We start from the raw sequence: 18,415 nt of genomic DNA, 5'->3' as shown, positions 1-18,415 counted from the left end.
GCGTTCAAGTCATGCCCCGTGCTGTAGTTCTGGATAGCACTATGTTAGCTTTTTACTGCTGGTGGCTACATTAACGCTTCAAACTTTGTAAAAGTGGTTCATTTGTGAAGATTATCCTGCTGAACAAAATGCCTAAGTATCCGAAATCTGTGTTTGCCACACTGTTTATTTTCTTCGATGATCCAAAATCCAATTAAAAAATCCCATAGGCAAATTCTCAGCAGAGAACATGGCAATGCTACTTCCGGGTTGGCCAACAAAAATATGTCATTTTGTTTGCTCTCTTTTTAATGAATCTCGGTTTTTGGAGGGGCAGCTGTGCTCCCTTCTCATGAAACACGCTCAAGTGTTGCTTTTGTACTTACCAGAATCATCATTATTTTCTATTGGCTCCTTTTTCCCCTCATCTTGTATTTATCCTGCACTCACAGCGCCAAACCAGGTTCAAAACCTCAGTGTCACTGGAGTCACAACCTCCTCTATATCTCTGATGTGGATGAAACCAGAGGGAAACAGCTCTTCCTATAGAGTACAGTGGACTGATGGAACAACTATCAGGAATGAAAGTGTGACTGTGACATATATAAACATTACTGACCTGACTGCTGGGGTCCAGTATAATATAACTGTTACTGCAGTGGCAGGTGATGAAAGGACTGAAGGACAGAGTTCAGCTGTTTCTCGGTACACAAGTAAGTAAGAATTGAATGTTGTTGAAAGTCTGAGTTCAGCATAAAGACAGTCCAGGTGTAGAATAAGGAGTCCTCTCAATGGAGAAGTTGTTGACTGCTGGTTTGAGGATCAGCTACAGTGATGCTGTTGTTGTACTGGACCATGGTGATGATAACAGTGCTCACCTGTGAAGTAGATTGTTTAGTAAGATTAACTTCCAGCTGCAAGGAAGCAGCTGGATTGTGCTGCTGGAGCAACATGGCTCTGGTCGTGCAGACACTATTAGACCCCTGACTTCAGGAAAACTTTTTTCTTTTTTTTCACAATTAAATGATTTCTGTTTTCCCATGTAACACATTTCACTCACAGAGCCAAACATAGTCAAAAACCTCAGTGTCACTGGAGTCACAACCTCCTCTATATCTCTGATGTGGATGAAACCAGAGGGAAACAGCTCTTCCTATAGAGTACAGTGGACTGATGGAACAACTATCAGGAGTGAAAGTGTGACTGTGACATATATAGACATTACTGACCTGACTGCTGGGGTCCAGTATAATATAACTGTAACTGCAGTGGCGGGTGATGAAAGTACTGGAGGACAGAGTTCAGCTGTTTCTCGGTACACAAGTAAGTAAGAATTGAATGTGGTTGAAAATCTGAGTTCAGCATAAAGACAGTCCAGGTGTAGAATAATAAGTCGACTCTAAACCCTGACATAATTTAGCATTTTAGCGCCATGGGGTCTAACCTCTCAAACTCAATGAGGGTTTTGGTTAGATGCCTGAAATAAGATCAGTGGACAAGTTTTAGAGATGTTCGTGTTTTGTTGTATTACATAAAATACATTAGTAAATCCCCCCACTTGTGAATTGTGAAGTTTTTACGTGTCCTTAAATAGGCGGTTGCTAACCAGTAGCTAAATGAGACTACAGTGGTTGTCGGGGACATTAAACTTCCTCACACCGGACACGAACAGCAACTCTCTCACTAGTCCGCCTCACAGCCTCTAGTGATGATTTCCAGTGCTCTTGCAAACTCTTGTAGATTGTAGATTATGCTAATAAACAATTTGTTAGGCTACAGTTTCGCTAGCTTGTCAAAACAGCTGGTTAGCTTGTCGGAAATCGTCTGAAGCATAACAGCTGTGGCGTTCAAGTCATGCCCCGTGCTGTAGTTCTGGATAGCACTATGTTAGCTTTTTACTGCTGGTGGCTACATTAACGCTTCAAACTTTGTAAAAGTGGTTCATTTGTGAAGATTATCCTGCTGAACAAAATGCCTAAGTATCCGAAATCTGTGTTTGCCACACTGTTTATTTTCTTCGATGATCCAAAATCCAATTAAAAAATCCCATAGGCAAATTCTCAGCAGAGAACATGGCAATGATACTTCCGGGTTGGCCAACAAAAATATGTCATTTTGTTTGCTCTCTTTTTAATGAATCTCGGTTTTTGGAGGGACAGCTGTGCTCCCTTCTCATGAAACACGCTCAAGTGTTGCTTTTGTACTTACCAGAATCATCATTATTTTCTATTGGCTCCTTTTTCCCCTCATCTTGTATTTATCCTGCACTCACAGCGCCAAACCAGGTTCAAAACCTCAATGTCACTGGAGTCACAACCTCCTCTATATCTCTGATGTGGATGAAACCAGAGGGAAACAGCTCTTCCTATAGAGTACAGTGGACTGATGGAACAACTATCAGGAATGAAAGTGTGACTGTGACATATATAAACATTACTGACCTGACTGCTGGGGTCCAGTATAATATAACTGTTACTGCAGTGGCAGGTGATGAAAGGACTGAAGGACAGAGTTCAGCTGTTTCTCGGTACACAAGTAAGTAAGAATTGAATGTGGTTGAAAATCTGAGTTCAGCATAAAGACAGTCCAGGTGTAGAATAATAAGTCGACTCTATAGGGCGCCACAGGAATAAGTTCTTAAACCCTGAAGTAATTTAGCATTTTAGTGCGATGGGGTCACACCTCTCAAACTCAATGAGGGTTTTGACTTGGTTTTTGGTTAGATGCCTGAAATAAGATCTGTGGACAAGCTTTAGAGATGTTCGTGTTTTGTTGTATTACATAAAATACATTAGTAAATCCCCCCACTTGTGAATTGTGAAGTTTTTATGTGTCCTTAAATAGGCGGTTGCTAACCAGTAGCTAAATGAGACTACAGTGGTTGTCGGGGACATTAAACGTCTTCACACCGGACACGAACAGCAACTCTCTCACTAGTCCGCCTCACAGCCTCTAGTGATGATTTCCAGTGCTCTTGCAAACTCTTGTAGATTGTAGATTATGCTAATCAACAATTTGTTAGGCTACAGTTTCGCTAGCTTGTCAAAACAGCTGGTTAGCTTGTCGGAAATCGTCTGAAGCATAACAGCTGTGGCGTTCAAGTCATGCCCCGTGCTGTAGTTCTGGATAGCACTATGTTAGCTTTTTACTGCTGGTGGCTACATTAACGCTTCAAACTTTGTAAAAGTGGTTCATTTGTGAAGATTATCCTGCTGAACAAAATGCCTAAGTATCCGAAATCTGTGTTTGCCACACTGTTTATTTTCTTCGATGATCCAAAATCCAATTAAAAAATCCCATAGGCAAATTCTCAGCAGAGAACATGGCAATGCTACTTCCGGGTTGGCCAACAAAAATATGTCATTTTGTTTGCTCTCTTTTTAATGAATCTCGGTTTTTGGAGGGGCAGCTGTGCTCCCTTCTCATGAAACACGCTCAAGTGTTGCTTTTGTACTTACCAGAATCATCATTATTTTCTATTGGCTCCTTTTTCCCCTCATCTTGTATTTATCCTGCACTCACAGCGCCAAACCAGGTTCAAAACCTCAGTGTCACTGGAGTCACAACCTCCTCTATATCTCTGATGTGGATGAAACCAGAGGGAAACAGCTCTTCCTATAGAGTACAGTGGACTGATGGAACAACTATCAGGAATGAAAGTGTGACTGTGACATATATAAACATTACTGACCTGACTGCTGGGGTCCAGTATAATATAACTGTTACTGCAGTGGCAGGTGATGAAAGGACTGAAGGACAGAGTTCAGCTGTTTCTCGGTACACAAGTAAGTAAGAATTGAATGTTGTTGAAAGTCTGAGTTCAGCATAAAGACAGTCCAGGTGTAGAATAAGGAGTCCTCTCAATGGAGAAGTTGTTGACTGCTGGTTTGAGGATCAGCTACAGTGATGCTGTTGTTGTACTGGACCATGGTGATGATAACAGAGCTCACCTGTGAAGTAGATTGTTTAGTAAGATTAACTTCCAGCTGCAAGGAAGCAGCTGGATTGTGCTGCTGGAGCAACATGGCTCTGGTCGTGCAGACACTATTAGACCCCTGACTTCAGGAAAACTTTTTTCTTTTTTTTCACAATTAAATGATTTCTGTTTTCCCATGTAACACATTTCACTCACAGAGCCAAACATAGTCAAAAACCTCAGTGTAACTGGAGTCACAACCTCCTCTATATCTCTGATGTGGATGAAACCAGAGGGAAACAGCTCTTCCTATAGAGTACAGTGGACTGATGGAACAACTATCAGGAGTGAAAGTGTGACTGTGACATATATAGACATTACTGACCTGACTGCTGGGGTCCAGTATAATATAACTGTAACTACAGTGGCGGGTGATGAAAGTACTGGAGGACAGAGTTCAGCTGTTTCTCGGTACACAAGTAAGTAAGAATTGAATGTGGTTGAAAATCTGAGTTCAGCATAAAGACAGTCCAGGTGTAGAATAATAAGTCGACTCTAAACCCTGACATAATTTAGCATTTTAGCGCCATGGGGTCTAACCTCTCAAACTCAATGAGGGTTTTGGTTAGATGCCTGAAATAAGATCAGTGGACAAGTTTTAGAGATGTTCGTGTTTTGTTGTATTACATAAAATACATTAGTAAATCCCCCCACTTGTGAATTGTGAAGTTTTTACGTGTCCTTAAATAGGCGGTTGCTAACCAGTAGCTAAATGAGACTACAGTGGTTGTCGGGGACATTAAACTTCCTCACACCGGACACGAACAGCAACTCTCTCACTAGTCCGCCTCACAGCCTCTAGTGATGATTTCCAGTGCTCTTGCAAACTCTTGTAGATTGTAGATTATGCTAATAAACAATTTGTTAGGCTACAGTTTCGCTAGCTTGTCAAAACAGCTGGTTAGCTTGTCGGAAATCGTCTGAAGCATAACAGCTGTGGCGTTCAAGTCATGCCCCGTGCTGTAGTTCTGGATAGCACTATGTTAGCTTTTTACTGCTGGTGGCTACATTAACGCTTCAAACTTTGTAAAAGTGGTTCATTTGTGAAGATTATCCTGCTGAACAAAATGCCTAAGTATCCGAAGTGTGTGTTTGCCACACTGTTTATTTTCTTCGATGATCAAAAATTCAATTAAAAAATCCCATAGGCAAATTCTCAGCAGAGAACATGGCAATGCTACTTCCGGGTTGGCCAACAAAAATATGTCATTTTGTTTGCTCTCTTTTTAATGAATCTCGGTTTTTGGAGGGGCAGCTGTGCTCCCTTCTCATGAAACACGCTCAAGTGTTGCTTTTGTACTTACCAGAATCATCATTATTTTCTATTGGCTCCTTTTCCCCCTCATCTTGTATTTATCCTGCACTCACAGCGCCAAACCAGGTTCAAAACCTCAGTGTCACTGGAGTCACAACCTCCTCTATATCTCTGATGTGGATGAAACCAGAGGGAAACAGCTCTTCCTATAGAGTACAGTGGACTGATGGAACAACTATCAGGAATGAAAGTGTGACTGTGACATATATAAACATTACTGACCTGACTGCTGGGGTCCAGTATAATATAACTGTTACTGCAGTGGCAGGTGATGAAAGGACTGAAGGACAGAGTTCAGCTGTTTCTCGGTACACAAGTAAGTAAGAATTGAATGTGGTTGAAAATCTGAGTTCAGCATAAAGACAGTCCAGGTGTAGAATAATAAGTCGACTCTATAGGGCGCCACAGGAATAAGTTCTTAAACCCTGAAGTAATTTAGCATTTTAGTGCGATGGGGTCACACCTCTCAAACTCAATGAGGGTTTTGACTTGGTTTTTGGTTAGATGCCTGAAATAAGATCTGTGGACAAGCTTTAGAGATGTTCGTGTTTTGTTGTATTACATAAAATACATTAGTAAATCCCCCCACTTGTGAATTGTGAAGTTTTTATGTGTCCTTAAATAGGCGGTTGCTAACCAGTAGCTAAATGAGACTACAGTGGTTGTCGGGGACATTAAACGTCTTCACACCGGACACGAACAGCAACTCTCTCACTAGTCCGCCTCACAGCCTCTAGTGATGATTTCCAGTGCTCTTGCAAACTCTTGTAGATTGTAGATTATGCTAATCAACAATTTGTTAGGCTACAGTTTCGCTAGCTTGTCAAAACAGCTGGTTAGCTTGTCGGAAATCGTCTGAAGCATAACAGCTGTGGCGTTCAAGTCATGCCCCGTGCTGTAGTTCTGGATAGCACTATGTTAGCTTTTTACTGCTGGTGGCTACATTAACGCTTCAAACTTTGTAAAAGTGGTTCATTTGTGAAGATTATCCTGCTGAACAAAATGCCTAAGTATCCGAAATCTGTGTTTGCCACACTGTTTATTTTCTTCGATGATCCAAAATCCAATTAAAAAATCCCATAGGCAAATTCTCAGCAGAGAACATGGCAATGCTACTTCCGGGTTGGCCAACAAAAATATGTCATTTTGTTTGCTCTCTTTTTAATGAATCTCGGTTTTTGGAGGGGCAGCTGTGCTCCCTTCTCATGAAACACGCTCAAGTGTTGCTTTTGTACTTACCAGAATCATCATTATTTTCTATTGGCTCCTTTTTCCCCTCATCTTGTATTTATCCTGCACTCACAGCGCCAAACCAGGTTCAAAACCTCAGTGTCACTGGAGTCACAACCTCCTCTATATCTCTGATGTGGATGAAACCAGAGGGAAACAGCTCTTCCTATAGAGTACAGTGGACTGATGGAACAACTATCAGGAATGAAAGTGTGACTGTGACATATATAAACATTACTGACCTGACTGCTGGGGTCCAGTATAATATAACTGTTACTGCAGTGGCAGGTGATGAAAGGACTGAAGGACAGAGTTCAGCTGTTTCTCGGTACACAAGTAAGTAAGAATTGAATGTTGTTGAAAGTCTGAGTTCAGCATAAAGACAGTCCAGGTGTAGAATAAGGAGTCCTCTCAATGGAGAAGTTGTTGACTGCTGGTTTGAGGATCAGCTACAGTGATGCTGTTGTTGTACTGGACCATGGTGATGATAACAGAGCTCACCTGTGAAGTAGATTGTTTAGTAAGATTAACTTCCAGCTGCAAGGAAGCAGCTGGATTGTGCTGCTGGAGCAACATGGCTCTGGTCGTGCAGACACTATTAGACCTCTGACTTCAGGAAAACTTTTTTCTTTTTTTTTTTTACAATTAAATGATTTCTGTTTTCCCATGTAACACATTTCACTCACAGAGCCAAATATAGTCAAAAACCTCAGTGTCACTGGAGTCACAACCTCCTCTATATCTCTGATGTGGATGAAACCAGAGGGAAACAGCTCTTCCTATAGAGTACAGTGGACTGATGGAACAACTATCAGGAATGAAAGTGTGACTGTGACATATATAAACATTACTGACCTGACTGCTGGGGTCCAGTATAATATAACTGTTACTGCAGTGGCAGGTGATGAAAGTACTGGAGGACAGAGTTCAGCTGTTTCTCGGTACACAAGTAAGTAAGAATTGAATGTGGTTGAAAGAGTTCAGCATAAAGACAGTCCAGGTGTAGAATAATAAGTCGACTCTATAGGGCGCCACAGGAATAAGTTCTTAAACCCTGAAGTAATTTAGCATTTTAGTGCGATGGGGTCACACCTCTCAAACTCAATGAGGGTTTTGACTTGGTTTTTGGTTAGATGCCTGAAATAAGATCTGTGGACAAGCTTTAGAGGTGTTTGTGTTTTGTTGTATTACATAAAATACATTAATAAATCCCCCCACTTGTGAATTGTGAAGTTTTTACGTGTCCTTAAATAGGCGGTTGCTAACCAGTAGCTAAATGAGACTACAGTGGTTGTCGGGGACATTAAACGTCTTCAAACCGGACACGAACAGCAACTCTCTCACTAGTCCGCCTCACAGCCTCTAGTGATGATTTCCAGTGCTCTTGCAAACTCTTGTAGATTGTAGATTATGCTAATAAACAATTTGTTAGGCTACAGTTTCGCTAGCTTGTCAAAACAGCTGGTTAGCATTGTCCGAGATCGTCTGAAGCATAACAGCTGTGGCGTTCAAGTCATGCCCCGTGCTGTAGTTCTGGATAGCACTATGTTAGCTTTTTACTTCTGGTGGTTACATTAACGCTTCAAACTTCATAAAAGTGGTTCATTTGTGAAGATTATCCTGCTGAACAAAATGCCTAAGTATCCGAAATGTGTGTCCAATTAAATCCAATTAAAAATCCCATAGGCAAATTCTCAGCAGAGAACATGGCAATGCTACTTCCGGGTTGGCCAACAAAAATATGTCATTTTGTTTGCTCTCTTTTTAACGAATCTCGGTTTTTGGAGGTGCAGCTGTGCTCCCTTCTCATGAAACACGCTCAAGTGTCAAGTGCTTTTTCCCCTCATCCTGTATTTATCCTGCACTCACAGCGCCAAACCAGGTTCAAAACCTCAGTGTCACTGGAGTCACAACCTCCTCTATATCTCTGATGTGGATGAAACCAGAGGGAAACAGCTCTTCCTATAGAGTACAGTGGACTGATGGAACAACTATCAGGAGTGAAAGTGTGACTGTGACATATATAAACATTACTGACCTGACTGCTGGGGTCCAGTATAATATAACTGTTACTGCAGTGGCAGGTGATGAAACTACTGGAGGACAGAGTTCAGCTGTTTCTCGGTACACAAGTAAGTAAGATTTAAAATTTGCTGAAGACACCTCACAGGGAAGACTGTAGTGATATTTAACTTATGCATAGGTGTATGTACTGGATCTGGATTCTGTCTCTGAACCAGTAGTTGTTGATGGTGCAAACCCTGACTGGGGCATTAAGGGTTTGCTTTTCTTTTATGACGTCTATTTTGTTAACTTTTTTATTCTGATGTTCTCCTCTCCTCTCCTCTCCTCTCCTCTCCTCTCCTCTCTTCTCCTCTCCACTTTAGAACCTGGTCAAATTGGGGAACTTGATGTGTCCACTAACACCTCCTCCATCTCTCTGAACTGGACCGCACCTCCTGGTGAGGTGTTCAGGTACAGAGTGGAGTGGCATAACAATGGAATGCTGATGAATGAAAGCACAAACGATACCTTTGCTGTGCTATCCCACCTGATCCCTGGCACTAGCTACACAATCACAGTCACTGCCATTGCTGGAGACAGTCAGACAGAAGGACAAGCTAAAACAACCACTGCAGTCACAAGTAAGATAAGAACACTTTCTGTATTGAACATCTGTTCATTAAAAATGCACAATTGTAAAAAAGTAATTCAGAGTTTTCCCTGTTTTGTCCCTGGCTTTCCCATTGGAATACATTGTATATATTCCCCTCATCTTTTATTTTCCTTTCATACACAGAACCTGATGTTGTCAGGAATCTCTCCTTCACTGGAATCACAACATCATCTGTGTCTCTGAGCTGGACTGAACCAGAGGGCAGTGCTACCGGGTACACGGTTCAGTGGACTGAAGAAGGACAAACATTTAAAAACACCACAATTGAAACCTTTTTTAGCATCAACAATTTAACACCTGGAACCCAGTACAACATTACAGTGGCAGCTGTTGCTGTAGATCCCTCAAATGAAGGAGAAGGAACCCCAAGAAGTACCTTCACAAGTAGGTCCAAGTAGACACATTTGCACTTTTTTTTCTAACAACTACATTATAGTATATAATAAACAATTTATTGATTGTTTAAATACTACTGTATCTATAAATGTTATTCAGGGGAACTTAAAATAAAATGTAGTTGCGATATTCAAGCCATAACTGCATTGGGTCAGTGGGAAATCGTGTTCATGAAAGGCAAATAAAACAGCACTATTAACAAATAACTATGATGAATGTGGAGCTGCAATAACTACCTAGTTAATGAGTTGATTACAGAAACAGAAATCTAATTGGCCAGTATTTTGATAATCTATTAAGCTTCTCAATTTTGAAAGCAATGCATTTTTATGTAATTTTATGTTTTAGGTTTGTGCCATTTAAAACATTTGGTTGTTTATAATATATGTAAGTCTAGTATATGGTTGTGAAGTGAGGCATATGGAAAACTAATATAGATTGATCACATTTTATGTTTTTCATTGATTGAAAGACATTTATAGTAAATGTGTGTCTTTTTTTCCATTACACATTTCAAAATATAATACATCGTGAATGTGCATTTATTATATTATATTTATTTATTGTACAGAGCCTGAAAAGCCTGAGGACATTAATATTGTCACACGTGGAACTGATTCCCTGGAGATCAACTGGACTCTGCCTCGAGGAAGGGTTGATCACTACGTGGTGAACATCTCAGATTATGATCATCGACATATGTATGCCAACACAACAACACACACCACTTTCCTCTTTACTGGTTTATTGCCTGGGAGAGTCTTTTTCATCAAAGTGACCTCTGTAGCTGGAACCTTCAATGCGATGTCTGATAAGTCTTCATTTGCCACTGGTAAGTTTAACACATTCTTCTGTTACTGATTAATAATCAGATCTTGTCCAGCCCGATATAAGAGTTATACTTCCAATTTCATTTTGCAAGTGAATCAAGATTATTAAAATGGGTTTTAACCATTAGACATGAATAATGAAGAAAAGCACAATTAATAATGTGTTAACCTTTAATTCCTACCTATTAGTCCCCACACCTCCTGGTTCCATCACCATCAGTCAGAGGACAAACTCTTCACTCTATCTAACGTGGGCGCCTCCTGCTTTGATGCAACGCGCTCCGAACATCAGCTACCATATCAGCTACCAGCCCGAGGGTGGCGAAGTACAAAATAAAAGTGCTGTTGTCAATAGCGCAGAGCTGTCCCCGCTTCTGTCTGGAACTTCCTACAATATTACTGTACAAACAGTTGGACCCGAAAATTTAACCAGCACAGTCGTTCGTGATTCTGCCTTCACCCGTAAGTATGTCAGTGAGAGACGAAAGGTCATAGAAGTGTCTCTATGCTTGGACTAGTTTAATTCATATTGTATTATACAATGGACTGTATAAAAGAAGTGAACATAGCCATAAAGACATTACTCATTGGTTTGTGGACTGTGGTTTTGAAGCATCAAGTGTGAAGTCACTATATTTAGATTAGATGGAAGAGCTGGGGAGGAACAGGTGAAGTTATCAGCTAATGCTAGCATCCATTATTCACATTAAATGTGATTTTAATTGGTATGCTAATTGTGGCTAGTGAAAAACATATTTTGCGACTACGTACTTTTAGGTGACAAAACGTTAACTAACATAAAATAAGAAAACATTGCAAAAGAGTCAAAGTTCAACACCCAGAAACAATTTCATGGCTATTTAAATGTCATAAACTGCTGGTTTCATGACGTAAAACTAGCTATATCCTGATCAACAGGTTGCCACGGTAGAGACTTGTCAATCGCAAGATAGCTATGCCCTAAAGCATAAACTCTAAATGGGAACATAATTTACAAGATGAACCTCATGTTTAACTAGGGATTGAGACCATAAACTCATTATGAGAATGTTTAATGAGGTAATAAATAAAGTGAGAAGTAGGCTAATTTTGCCAAAGACTTCTATACAATCTGACTTCTTTTTGCAAGCAGTGGAGTTGCCCCCTGCAGGCCATTACTAAGAATGCATGTTTGCTTCACTTTTCAGATAGCAACCCATTGGTTTTATTATTATAAATCGTTCATTAGTAACAAAAATTTTTATTCTCTTCTTGTTTAAAAACTTTTTTATCAACAATTTCCCTTGTTTTGTCGTTTTTCTAGTGCCCAACCCTGTGTTGAACCTTGTGGCCAGCCCTAAATCCACCACCTCAGTAACAGTGGAATGGTCCTACCCACAGGGAGCCCAGAGTTATTACAGATACTTGGTTTACTACAGTACTGCAGGAGAAGTGAATAACGTAAATATCAGCAGTAACAGCACTGATGTAACAGGCCTGGAGCCAGGAACTAGATACAATATCAACGTCAGTACGATAGCAGCAGCAGAAAGTGAATCCACGATGGAACAGACATTCAGTTACACAAGTAAGGCCTTCTATTTATTCATTCATTATCTGAAAGACCATTCACACTCACATTCACACCTACAAGCAATTTTCAGTCTCCACTGAAAACCCACGCTGACTTGTGGAGAACATGCAAACTCCACACAGAGGAGATTAAGCCAAGCTTTGGTCTTACATAACTCTCTGCTGTATTTGCTGCAGTGCCCAAAGCTGTAACCAACCTCAGAGTGGAGTTTGTGAACACAACGGTCATCCGGCTGATGTGGCAGAGGCAAAGTGATCACAAGCCTTCCTACTCCTACCTGGTGAAAGCGCTCCAGGACGGCATGGTGGTTGTTGATGATACAACTGAGGCCGAGGCTTTTACATTTTGCCATCTCACCCCTGGAAAACTGTACACTTTTAAAGTGTTTACAGTTGTAGCAGGGGTCAAATCCGAAGTGGAAACAACATCAAATTACACACGTACGTCTGCAAAGCCTCTGAAATGTGTTTTTTTTTGTATATATATATGTATGTGTAAGATATTGTCGCAGCCTGAAGAGATTACTTTACTAACACAGTTGCAATCGTTGCAAAGGAATATCAAGAATCATTAATTAATTAACTAAGTTGATGTCCCACTGTTTGATTTTGCTGACTTGTTTCTATATATTAATTGACTGTGTAAAAACTGGTCCAAATTTAGTCAATGAAAACAAAAAAAAGTAAAAGTAAATGAATTGATGAAATGGATGAATGTTGATCCTATTATTTCTTCATCAATTCAAATCATGGTATAGCTGCCTCCTTTAAACTGAGCTGGATGTGGAGTGTCCCTTTGAGAATAACTTGCGTGGGAAGTTACTGCACAGTTTTTTAAAAAGTGGGAATATTACAAGTTTAAAAAGTGTTTTTTTTTTTACTTTTCTGCGTTGTCACATGAATTTAATTCTCTTAAATCTAACTTTGGTCAGACTTATCTTATTTTATGATTGTACACGGTTGCTCATAAAGTTGGAATAATTTAGTTTTCAGACACAATCCTCCTGTTAATTGTGGTTTCATTTTCATTATGATACGTTTTGAAGATATACACTTTATCTGTCAATATAATCACAATCATTTCATGGAAAAGGTAAAAAATTTTGAATTCACACTTTTTGTGCGACTGTGTTTATAGAATACATGTTAGTATTTTGACCTAACTCGTGTGTATTTCTTCAAGTTGATTTGAAGTGGTCAGGTAGAGCTAAAACTAAGGATTTTCTTAAAGTAATTACAGAAAAATCGTCTTTTTTTCCCTTTTTTTTTCTTTTTACAGTTCCTGAAGCAGTTTCTGACATTACAGCCATAGGAACCACAACTAACATGACAGTGAGCTGGACACCAGCAGTTGGGCAGGTGGACTCCTACACCGTCCGGCTGTACAGAGACACGCAGTTGGTAGGAAGCAGCACAGCGCTCGGCAATAGTACAACTGAGTACAATTTTCCAGGCCTGATACCAGGAGTGAATTACTGCGCCGTAGTGGTCACCCAGAGTGGATGTTATGAGATCAACTCAACTGTTTGCAATGCAACTTGTGAGTTACATCGACAGTGTGACTTATAAACCGACATACTACATGATGTAGCGTTTGAATTGAGCACTAACGAAACAGTATTCCTTCTCCTGTTCAGTTCCCAACCCTCCTGGCCCCATCATGGTGCAGTCTCAGACTGTGACAAGCATCACCTTCACCTGGTCCGTCCCAGAGGGCATGGGCCATAATCAGTACAACTTCAGCGTGTCCACCTCTAACGGATCCGTTCTGACTGGAAACAGCTGGTTCCTGCTGGACAACCTCCAGTCTGGAAGCCCCTACAATATCTCTGTTGTTACTGTTGGCGTAAGGGACTATGAGAGCAGTGCAGTGACAGCAGAAAACTACACCAGTGAGTGTGATTAACAAACACTCCACCACACAGGGTTATAACTTTTTTTTTGTTGAGTTATTTTGAGTGGGTTTCTGTTCTTTTTTTTTATGTTTACAGGTATAAGCTTTTTATTATTATTATTATTATTATTACTACTACTACTACTACTACTAGTAGTAGTAGTAGTAGTAGTGGTAGTTGTAGTATTAATAATAAGAACTTTTTAAAAAATTAAGGTTTTCCAGTAAACAAATAACAACATTTAAATAATATTATTATCACTGTGATATAGTGATATACTAAACATTCAGAGAAGTTAATACAATATTTGTATTTTTTTTAAAACTCTAAACTACTTTAATCTTTATTACACTTTTGTATGCAAACAATCTGACAGATTTAACAAAGCACCAAGTGACATATTGAGCATATAATTACTTCAGCATAATGACTTCCAAATACTTATTTGTAAAAACTGTTAACCCTTTATCAGGCAAAGAACTATATTTGGTAACTTCAGGTAATATTTCGAGAAAAAAATTGAAGATTTAAGAGATTTAAAGTGGCAAATCTGTGCGAAAAAAGTCGCAGATTTGTGGGAGAAAAGCAACGTTTTTCTCCCAGATTCACCACTTTAAATCTCAAAAATCTGCGACTTTTTTTCTCGTAGATTTGCCACTTGAATCTCGTCAACTTTTTTCTCAAAATATTATTTTTTGTATGTTTGTATGTTCTTGCTGTATGTAATATCCTCCAATATTCTCTAGGGTTGAAATTTGGAATTTGCAAGTATTTCAATGAGTGCCCTATTAAGGGTTAACCCCTCATGCCTTTGAGGTGAACAACATTTTGGGCTATTTTGCCCAAATCTGACACATGAAAACTTGAACCTGTGCTGCATATCCACTGTATCTCATCTGTCTCATTCCCTCAGGACCATATAGTGTAATCAATCTGAGGCACACGGACATCACCACAAACGCAGTGACCTTGGAGTGGGAACAGCCAGAGAGCAAGGCCACCTATAAATATGTGGTGCAGACCACCAACGGCTCATCATTATTTGAAACTAAAGTAGTCTTGGACACACGCGACACAATCACTGGACTTCTCTCTGGGAGCAACTACAGCTTCACTGTCACCACACAGACAGCAGATGGCACTGAGGCAGCTCCTGTGACCAGGTCCTACTTTACACGTATGTACAGTATATATCTTATCCAAAATATTATTTATACACATAGGAAAGTTGCTAAATTAACCTAAAAAAATGTGAAAACAAAAATTAAATTCTGCATTTTATTTAATAATTTAAATTAAACAAGTTTGGTTTATTCCTTTAATGTTAGTTACTAAGGAGTGAACAGATGACATGCTTTACATCGATTCATAAGGAATACTTTCTGCTCTCTTTGTAGGTCCGTACAGTATTGGATCGATAAAAGCTGAAACTGTAAACACAACAGCTGTAAATCTCACTTGGGCACCACCACTGGAATACAAGCCTGAATACACATATGAGGTTAATACTTCAGGTTGTGTTTCCCAAAACAAAACCCTCCCGCTCTCCGCGGACGCGGCAGTGATCTCAGAGCTCACCCCTGGGACTCAATGCACCTTCTGTGTATTTGTCAGGGCAGCGGATGGCATCGAAGGGGAAGCAAATTGCACCTATCCATATACGAGTAAGATCCTTACCTGTCATTTCTGTTTCTGTATTTTTAAATTGTCAAAGTGGCTGATCAGCTTTGATCCCTTCTCATCTGCACATTCACAGAGCCCGAGGCAGTGCAACCCAGTATCTCCAGCCAAGGCTCCAATAATTCAGTACTGGTGTCATGGGCCAAACCTCCTGGGGAGGTGGAGTGTTATAAGGTTTATCTAAATAGTTCCTCACCGCAATACGACACACTAGTGGAGCTGAACTCTACCCACACCTCCCATTGGTTTCACACCCTGTCAGCTGGAATGCAGTACTCTGCTATGGTGATCACCTTTAGTGGACCCTTCAATGCATCATCTGAATTCTTTACTAATGCAACATGTGAGTATATATTTGTTTTTTTAGTATGGGTGTCAGGAAATATTGATACACTGAGTGTTGTAGAATTATGGTTTGATATACTTTATTAAACCCTGTGGTGATTTTTCGTGCAAAAAATGAATAGACCTTTTTATTTACTCACTTTTTTATGTGCATGGTGGTGTGTTGTTTATACTACAACAGTTTACTAAGGTTTAAAAGAAAGCAATTTATCGCTTTGCCTTGCAGATCATGATACATATCGTATCACCAAATTTTTTGCCACAAGTCTAGATTTTAGTGGATTCATATTCAGTTTTCTAAAGAATACGGTTTAGTTCGGCCTTATTTGGATCATCAGGGCAACCAATAGTTGCATTAAATTGACTTAACTTTGAAGCTTTTCTGACATTTCGAATTCTCAACAGAAATTTTGTTTGCCTTTTTCTATACACACACACACACACACACACACACACACACATACACACACACACACTATCAGTATGAGGGGCATTTTATGCCAGCACACTATACTAAAACGCGTGTACAGCGCCTATGCGATGACATCAAACGTCTAACGTGCGCGTGTAAATTCCATTCACTTTCAATGGACAGACAGGCGTCACGCAGGCGTCACGCAGACGCTGTACACGCGTTGTTGCACATACGCCTACGTGACGGCTGCGTGATGGGTGAACTACGCCTCAAATACGTGACATGAAGACCCGCGTGACTGTTAAGTACAATTCTACATAGGCGTACAGACACGCGTATTGCGAGTACACCAGATAACATGGGTGACGGGTGAAAAGTGCCACCAGCGAACGTAGCGGACGCCTGTGTGTGTGTGTAACGCGTGTACGCCTATAACAGTTAAGCTGTTACACAGAGTCTCAGCTTCATATGGTATTGTTTATAAGAAAGCACAACTTATAGATGAAGAGAAAGACTATCTCGTACGTACCAGATAAACTTAACGTAACAGCTTAAACAAAATGTTTTACCTCATTAGTTAACTACGAATGTCTGTAAAACATAATGGATCTGAGCATAAGTGCCGAATTTGGTTAAACAGTGTAGATATAAGGTCCGATGGAATCATATTGTGAACGGGTGAACGTCACCCATGTTATCTGGTGTACTCGCAATACGCGTGTCTGTACGCCTATGTAGAATTGTACTTAACAGTCACGCGGGTCTTCATGTCACGTATTTGAGGCGTAGTTCACCCATCACGCAGCCGTCACGTAGGCGTATGTGCAACAACGCGTGTACAGCGTCTGCGTGACGCCTGCGTGACGCCTGCGTGACGCCTGCGTGACGCCTGTCTGTCCATTGAAAGTGAATGGAATTTACACGCGCACGTTAGACGTTTGATGTCATCGCATAGGCGCTGTACACGCGTTTTAGTATAGTGTGCTGGCATAAAATGCCCCTCATACACACACACACACACACACACACACACACACACACGATGCACAGTGACATGATAATAGTCACCTCTTTGACAAATGACACAGGGAAACAGTTTCCAAAAGAACAGGGACACTGTAAAAAATGTAATTAAAAACAGAACGTATTCAAATGAGTGCAAAATAATGTCCCCAGTATGAGCATTAAATTCCTTGTCTTTATACTGTATTCAATTGAATGTTGGTTGTAAAGGATTTGCAAATCATTGCATTTTGTATTTCACAGCATCCCAACTCTTTCGGCATTGGGGGGAAAACTTGTTTTGACAATTTTCATTTTCAATTAAGTGAAATATTGTTGATTCGCAAAGAAATCCTATGGCTATATGTCGATACATCGTAATATTTCATCAGTTGAAGTCAATTCTACGGTACAAAACATGGATGTTGTAAACAGAATAATGTGTGTGGTCCTTTCATGAATAAGTAAAGTTCCTCCTCAGCAACCATCACCTGACTCTCACATATAACATTCTAGAGTTTCCTTTAGGACACAAACAGGGTCTGCTCACAACTACTTTATCGCACCATGATAACAAAGTTTATCCCAGAAATCAAAGGCATCAATATACTAACTCATCAATAATTTCCCTTATCTCTATTTTGTAATTCTGCAACGTGATAATTATACAATAGTGAAGTGGAAGTGAGGACATGTGAAGCAATATTTTGATTACTCTACTAAATCTTACATTTCCATCCTTCCAGTCCCTAACCCTCCCGGGCAGATTAAAGTCCTGTCAAAGACAAACAGGTCCATTGACATCTGTTGGAAGAAAGCACCTCTGATGTTTGGAGCAGATTTCCGATACACCTTGACGATCAGATCAACCCAAAAGGAAAACAACTCTTTGACCAACAACAATACACATTTGTTTTCCTCCCTGTCTTCTGGGACTCCCTACAACATTTCTGTAGCAACAGTGGGTGTGATGGGTTTTCAGAGTGAGACAGTTCAGTTCAACATGGTCACTACAAGTAAGGACTTTATTTCTGTACTCAAGCAATGTATTTCACCTTTACTGTCAAATATAACATTCATCACTCAAATCTCTTTCAAACAAT

The 18,415-nt window shown here is 40.1% G+C and overlaps 1 protein-coding gene across 2 annotated transcripts in view; it reads left to right on the top strand.

Moving 5' to 3' along the window:
* Window positions 1-18,415, top strand: part of ptprja (protein tyrosine phosphatase receptor type Ja) — a 51,427-nt gene that overhangs the window by 21,956 nt on the left and 11,056 nt on the right. The window contains exons 6-23 of one of the 2 annotated variants that reach the window (XM_059335069.1): window positions 432-692; window positions 2,254-2,514; window positions 3,504-3,764; window positions 5,326-5,586; window positions 6,576-6,836; window positions 8,372-8,632; window positions 8,888-9,145; window positions 9,301-9,561; window positions 10,145-10,405; window positions 10,593-10,865; window positions 11,707-11,970; window positions 12,153-12,416; window positions 13,255-13,515; window positions 13,613-13,867; window positions 14,784-15,047; window positions 15,268-15,534; window positions 15,627-15,893; window positions 18,059-18,328. In XM_059335069.1, coding sequence (XP_059191052.1) covers window positions 432-692; window positions 2,254-2,514; window positions 3,504-3,764; window positions 5,326-5,586; window positions 6,576-6,836; window positions 8,372-8,632; window positions 8,888-9,145; window positions 9,301-9,561; window positions 10,145-10,405; window positions 10,593-10,865; window positions 11,707-11,970; window positions 12,153-12,416; window positions 13,255-13,515; window positions 13,613-13,867; window positions 14,784-15,047; window positions 15,268-15,534; window positions 15,627-15,893; window positions 18,059-18,328 — 4,731 coding nt within the window. The remainder of the gene's footprint in view (window positions 1-431; window positions 693-2,253; window positions 2,515-3,503; window positions 3,765-5,325; window positions 5,587-6,575; window positions 6,837-8,371; window positions 8,633-8,887; window positions 9,146-9,300; window positions 9,562-10,144; window positions 10,406-10,592; window positions 10,866-11,706; window positions 11,971-12,152; window positions 12,417-13,254; window positions 13,516-13,612; window positions 13,868-14,783; window positions 15,048-15,267; window positions 15,535-15,626; window positions 15,894-18,058; window positions 18,329-18,415) is intronic. The other variant, XM_059335070.1, reaches the window with a different exon arrangement.

This window comes from Centropristis striata, chromosome 6, assembly GCF_030273125.1.
Source record: "Centropristis striata isolate RG_2023a ecotype Rhode Island chromosome 6, C.striata_1.0, whole genome shotgun sequence".
Classification (NCBI taxonomy): domain Eukaryota; kingdom Metazoa; phylum Chordata; class Actinopteri; order Perciformes; family Serranidae; genus Centropristis; species Centropristis striata.
This window is presented reverse-complemented; position numbering and strand designations above follow the sequence as displayed.